The sequence below is a fragment of the Triticum dicoccoides genome, chromosome 1B (genome assembly GCF_002162155.2).
Source record: "Triticum dicoccoides isolate Atlit2015 ecotype Zavitan chromosome 1B, WEW_v2.0, whole genome shotgun sequence".
Classification (NCBI taxonomy): domain Eukaryota; kingdom Viridiplantae; phylum Streptophyta; class Magnoliopsida; order Poales; family Poaceae; genus Triticum; species Triticum dicoccoides.
This window is the reverse complement of record NC_041381.1, coordinates 56,008,000-56,015,110: the sequence shown is the minus strand read 5'-3', so window position 1 is coordinate 56,015,110 and position 7,111 is coordinate 56,008,000. Positions and strand designations below refer to the sequence as shown.

Here is a 7,111-nt window from a genome sequence, read left to right as displayed (position 1 = left end):
GCCAGGGCGGGCGCCGCAAAGCTCGCGGCCGGTGCGGACGCCGCAAGGCCCGCGGCCGGGGCGGACGCCGCCAACCCCGCCAGCAGGGCGGTGTGATCCGCTCGCGGCAGGAGCGGCGGGACGACGCCTGCGGAATCCGCAGCGGACGGCGGCGCCGCGGTGTGGACCACGAGGTCACGCCCGAGCGAGGGCGCCGGCGGCGTGGAGAAGACGGAGCCGATGCTCCTTGTCCCGATCGGAGCCGGAACGGAGACGGCATCGAGCGGGAGGTTGAGCAGAGCCGCAAGAGAGGCCGGGAGGAAGCCCGCAGCAGTGGAACCGGTGGTGGCGGCGCTCGACATGGCGGCGGCGCGATCAGTGGCGCGGCGGCGGCGGTGAAGGCGGCGGCGGCTGCGGCGGCGGTGCGGGTATTAGGGTTTAGAAGCGGAAGCGCTCGTAACCTAGCGTGATACCATGTAAGACAATAAGTTTTGGGAACCAGCACAACCCTTTAGGGATGGCTTATCTCATTATATATAATGGTTGTGTTACAATACGTACATAGGTATAGAAGTTATACATAGTCTAACAACAACATACATTTATTTGACCCAAAACAGGTGGTGTGGTGGATGGGGTCTCGGTATTTCTTCCCTTTAATATTATTGTTGCACTTATACTGGAGCATGCACAACGACCGTAATTCCGGATGCACGTAGAGTTGTAGACCATGATGCTTCATGCACTAGATGAAGTTGTGAGAAACACAAGTCGCCGGTGCTGCTGGGATAATATGGAGAATCTCTTGTTGGTCTTGTTATGCCTGACAGCATGGCCCAAAGATAACCCATATCTGGTCTTGGACGCTCTTCTCCCCTGCCCAACGTGTAAGCAACTAGTACGTGTCATACCTTTCATGGCCATCCCATAACCAAACACGTCCATGTACGGCCGAGCAGGCACGCCCAGAATAGGCAAGCAGCATGGGTCCATCTTCATGCCACCGCATGCATGCAGCTCGTACGGCTCCGGCAGCAGAGCGGCCGGCAATGGCAAGGCCGTGCGCTGGTTGATGAACTGCACTATGCTCTCCATGAGTACCTTGCTCGTCGCACGCAGTGGGTTGTACAGGTGGAAGCCATGGTCTTCGCCCTCCGACTCCACCAGTGTTACCGCCTTCTCATCATCATCGGCCCACGCGCAGCACTCGCGCATGCGAGCCGCCAGCCAGCGCCCGCGGTCGCGCAAGGTGTCCTTCTCGGCGACGGCGACCAGCATACGCTGGCATGTCAGCGAGGTGATCTCCTCGTCGAGAGGGTTGACCCGGGGATCATTCTTGTCGAGACGGCCCGCCGTAACGAACGGCCAGAGCCTGTCGATGAGCTCCGGCGTAAACATGGCAACGCCGTCCCAGACTAGCTCGGAGCTGGACAGCCGCTCGACGCCCCAAAAGTATGGGTGCACGATGACAAGCCCCTCCACGTCGATGTGATCGCCAGTGCCACCACCTCTAGCAGCACGCACGGCCGTGTTGTAGACGATGTTGCCGCCAGCGCTGTCGCCGGCGAGGAACGTGCGCCCGAGGTCGGCGTGGTCGGAAAGCCAGGGATCGGATAGGGACGCCACCCACTGGAGCGCCGCCCATGCATCGTCGTAGGCCGCCGGCACAGGATGCTCCGGCGCGAGACGGTACTCCACGGACACGACGAGCGCCCCGGCGCGAGCCGCCAGAGACCTGACGTAGTTGTGGTACGTGCGGCAGAATGCGCTCTCCGTGCAGAAGGATCCTCCGTGCACGTACAAGATGACGGGGAGCCTGTCGCCGGTTGCTGCGGCGGCGGCCGGAAGAAACAGGCGTGCGGACACGCCGGTGCTCTCGTGGACGACCACGTCCTTGGTCGCGACGCCACGGTTGGCAGCCGCGTCCTCCGACGCTTCCACGTATGAGCTGCTCAGGAAGCGCTCGACACGGCCGCCCTTGTATTCGCGGATGAATGGATGCAGGTCGACGGTGATGTCCTCCTCGCCGCCGGCATCCTTCTTGCTTAGTACCGCAGAACTCTTGTTTGCATGCATCGTGTATGATCGAGCTAGCTAGCAGATGTCTGACGAAGTGTAAATCTAGTGCTAACCGAGTATGAAGCTGTTGTATTCTCTGCGTTGTGGTGGCTGGGACTTAAGCTGCTCCTTGGCTTTTATAGTTGGTATTTGATCCCACTCCAATATGGTCATGTATGTATGAACAACTACTCAGGAACGACGACTGAATTTGAATAAACTCAAGTCGATCATTTTTTATAATGTAGGAATAGAAAAAAAACATCAACACCTATATATAGTACTAACTGAATATTAATAGGCCAATTAGAAATATGGATTGCTAAATCTCAGACTTAGTTAATGCTATATTTGTCAAATCCTATACGAAGATCCGTGTAGAAAAATAAAAGTAAAACATTTCTTCTCTTTTATATGTTCTATCACTTGATGGCGACTCTCAGTCGATTGAGATATAGCCACACCCATTAAAAATATGCGCTCGTATTATATTTATTTGGTAGACTTTTTAATAAACTTAGTCAACAATTTATATTAATAGATTCATGGCATTGCCTACAAACATAGAAATACTAACTAACTGATTTTATTGTATTGACTCATGTATAAACTTAGAAATATTTATTTGGGAGATGAGGCGGCCATGGCATTGCCTCTCGCGACACGACGCTGTCCAGGAGGTCGCGGATGCCCTCGTCCAGCAGCACACGCGCACGCCTCGACCTCTAGCAGCATGCACTTCATCACCTCGCCGCAGTAACCACAAGACCGGTGCCGGCATCGACCGATTTGCCGCTCGCGAGCATTAAAACCTGCTCCACGCAGGCCGATCGATTTGCCGCTTGGGACAGCCCACACCAGCACAAGCGGCACAAGCTCTCACACGGACCGCAAATATCTCGTCTGCGCCAACAGAGCCCCGGCCATCGATGCAGGAGAGATGCGGATGAGCCATGCGGCTCGACTAGGTCATGTCATGTCCAGTCGATGTGTGGTGTGTGATCGCGGACCAAGTCCGGTGCAATCGGTTCGTGGGATACAGTAAAAACAGAGAAAAATATAAGGTAAAGTCAGCAGAAAAATTGGGGAAACACTCAAAGGGGTAAAGTGTGGCACGAGTTTACTTAAATGGGGTATAAAATGAGGACTTTCACTAAATGGGGTAATATTTGTCACAAACATGAAATTTGAGGCTAAAATGGAATTAATTCTAGTTATTATTCACTACCGTGAAATTAATATTTGTTTAGTAATTACTTCCGTTAGATTTTAGTCCAAAATATGACGGAGACTAGTAAATCAGGACCGAGATAGTACTTTCGTCAGATTTTGTCAACAATAATCTAAAAAACAAAGGGTTCGACCACTAGCGAAGAAGAGGAAGTCTAGAATGCACACGTAGCGAACTAACCTATGGTTGGCTGGTGGTAAGTTGACAGTGGTATCCTCAGCCCACCAGGGTTCAAGTTCTGGTGCTCGTATTTATCCTGGATTTATTTTCGGATTTTCGGCGATGCACGTTCAGTGGGAGGAGACGTTTCCGTTGACTACAAGGCGTCCATGATGACTTCATAGAATATCAAGATGATATGCCGACTCAGTCTCTTGGAGGTGCTCATAAGGATGGGGTGTACGTGTGTGCGTTCATAGTGATGAGTGTATGCGCATATATATGGGTTCTCAAAGGGTTCTGAAAAATTCGAGATAGATCTAATTATACTTTTTTTTACTTATTTCTGCATTAATAGAACAGACGAGTAAAACAAATAAACCTATTTAGGATAATTGGATAAGAGAGCCTCTACCCTGTCAAAGGATAGGGAGAGAACAAAATCTGGATAAATACCAATTCCTATTACTGGTAAAAAAGATACAAATTAAATAAAGAGTTCTTGTTGTCCAGAATCCATAAAATTTGTGTTAGGGTTAGGGTTTAGGGTTTACGGATTAGGATTTAAGGTTTAGGGTTTGTAGGGTTTAGGGTTAATATGCAGTTGCATGTACTTGTGCTGAGCGCTACATATTAACCAAGATAAATGTTTAATGTCAACTCGAGTAGTCGACGGTACATATATAAAGTTGTTAGGAAACGGTTGAGAGTGACAGACTTGTGTGAATCAAGTCATTGCATATTAGCCAATCATATTAAAAATAATAGCTTGCCAAAACGTCGTAAGGTGTAGTGTGACGACCTATTTGTGAACTGCAAATATAGTGTCCCAAACATTAGTTGTGGTGACGTGCTAGTGTGAAAAACACAGCACAGTTATTATATGTGGCTGAATCGGCTAAGTTGTTGGTTTTGAGATAGCTAATAATGTCTCATGAAGAGCGGCAGAAATAAGCACTTGTATATATTTGTGCGGGACGATTATTATGTGTAGTGAAAAAAGATGCATTTCCAGAAACTTGTCCTCGTGTTGTACTAGTGTGAAATACACAACACTGTTATTGGATTGATTGACTGACTGACTGACTGATGTTGTTCTTGTCAAAATAAAATTAATGAGAAGTTGTACCTCATCTCTGATTCTTGCTCCAGACTTTAGTATCTGTTTTTGTCTATACATACATGACTCCCGGTCAAGGAATAATAATTCCCAAAGGTTAGAGTTGTGGTTATGTACTCTAATACTAGTGTGAATAAACTGAATAACAACCCAGTCATCATATGTGACTGATTAGCTAAGTCATCATCATATTATAGAATGACCAGTTGTAGCTCACCATGGTGAAGATTCCTGCTTCAGACTTTCGTATCCGTCTTTGTTGCTACATGAATTCTATCACGACTTTGACGTTCAATAAATATATGGTACTTCCGAGAATAGAAATTGGCATATTAATATGAGAGGTATGATCTAGTTGCCTATTAGAGTATATTCTAGTGCTATTAACAAACAAAATTGAAACTGTCAAGTGGATGTATTGTGGACGTATGGTTCAGTTGAGATTGTCAACTAATTGTGAAGTGCCTTTTTACGGTGCCAAATGTCTTTTTTCTAAATAAGCTAGACAATAGCAATACATTTATCAAATAAACATATAACATATGAGAATAAATAGTACACTCCACATTCTTGTTATGAGAATAAATAGTACTATTCTTGCCTTGGTAATATCTTTTATTGCCGAAAAATAAAAACACCAAATCTAAGGAGGACTTGCATGTACTTGATGATGTGGAGGTAGTAATAAATTTAACAAAACTAATATTATAATATATGAGAATAATGAGCTCCAAATGCTCGCTGTATATATAGAGGGTGGCTGTACATTATAGTAGCTTGTGGCCCTTTAGGTTTAGAGAAATGAATCGTTGCTGAAAACATTAATAGTAAAAATTGATGATGTGCAAGGCTTGCATGTTCTTGATGATGTCGAGGATTTGGAAGTGTCAAAATGGAATGTGGAGGCATCTTGTAGAGGGTTATAGCTATGGTGATGTACTATAGTACTAGTGTGAATAAACTTAATAACAACACAATCATCATATGTGCCTGACTAGGTAAGGCATGCTTGCATGTGCTAGAAGGTTATAGGTGTGGTGTTGTACTACTATACTAGTGTGAGCAAGGTCATCATATGTGACTGACTGGCTAAGTCATCCTAATTAAGTGAGTAGTTGTACCTCACCTTGGTGAAGATTCTTGCTTCTGACTTTCGTATCCTTTTTGTCTCTACATGAATACCAGCAAGACTTTGTCAGTCAATGAATCTGTAGTCCATGCCAAATTAGAAAACTTTCAAAATAATGAAGGGTTACCCAACTGCATAGTTTACTCTTGCTAATATGAACAAAGAAATTTGAAACTGACAAGTGGAAGTATTGTGGACGTATGGTTCCGTTGAGACTGCTAACTTGTCAAGCGCATTCTTACAATGCTGAAAGGTATTTTCACTAAAAAAATATCCTCTTTCAGTGGAAACAAATTTTGAGATTGTAACGCTAATGTTGACGAATTCAAAACCGACTTTCTACCGCAAAGGATTTGCCAAAACCGTATAGAATAGACCACATCCTAAATAGTTATACCAAGGCAATAGTTTTTATGTGTTAATTGAATTTTAGTTATTCGGGATGATGTCATATTTTTGTTCATGTGTTTTAAAAAAGAGAGAAGCAAGAAATGGCTCTATAAACATCATCCTAATTGTGATATATCCTCATATATAGTATGCCTGACATAGAATAATTTTGTGTCGGTACCATCATTACTATGTATTGAACATGAGTAGGTGGCAGTGATGGTGTCCACACGCTTACATTTATTTCGCACCCTAAAAATTCTCAAGCACAAAATAATAAAATATTTAACTCAAACAAAACAAAGTTCATCCACTATTCCACAACAACCTAATTTAGCCACTTACCTATAAAATCTCTTACGAAAATAAATCATACTAATAATTTGTATGGCTATTGAGCTCCGAGTCAGTGATGAACTGGCGATGACATACTATGATCGGCGTATGTTCTTTATCGACGAAACGTGGATATTTTCCTATTTAATTTTTACATATCACTTTTAGTTTTATGGTCATCGGGAAAGGGTTATGATCCTCCAATACTCCTCCAGATTATAGTTTATCTTCTTCATTTTTATTGTCAAGTGAGTGTGAACTTATCTTGGAGATTTTTTAAACGTTGGCAACGTAATTTGGATGCCCACTAGGTAATTCTCTACAGAAGGACGCTTTCATAACCATGATGTAATAGTGTGAATAACACCTCTGGCCTGGTCATCATATTAGACTAGCTGACTATAGGTTGTTGTGAAAGTATAATGACAAGTTGTACCCGACCTCTGGTAAAGATTCTTTGTGTAGACTTTTGTATCCCTTTTTGTCTCTCCATGAGCTCCAGCACACGTTTTTGTGAGTCAATGAAAAGTACTCCCTGAATTTTTTAAATGATGGTTTAATATTGAAGGGGCCAATCTTGCTCCGTAGTGTTGTATAGTAGTAAAAATGAAATTGGAAGGTCAGGTCATCAATTGCCTCTTCAAGGAGCCAAAAGTTTTTTTGGCTAAAAAGTGCATGTTCTATTGGATGAAACTTTTGAGGATTGTAA

The 7,111-nt window shown here is 44.5% G+C and overlaps 1 protein-coding gene across 1 annotated transcript; it reads right to left on the bottom strand.

Annotated features, from left to right (window-relative positions):
• Positions 1 to 717: 717 nt before the first annotated feature.
• On the bottom strand, positions 718 to 2,055 carry LOC119350117 (2-hydroxyisoflavanone dehydratase-like). The gene has a single exon (XM_037618107.1). The coding sequence runs from the start codon at positions 2,053 to 2,055 to the stop codon at positions 718 to 720; it is 1,338 nt and encodes a 445-aa protein (XP_037474004.1).
• Between the last annotated feature and the right edge of the window lie 5,056 nt (positions 2,056 to 7,111).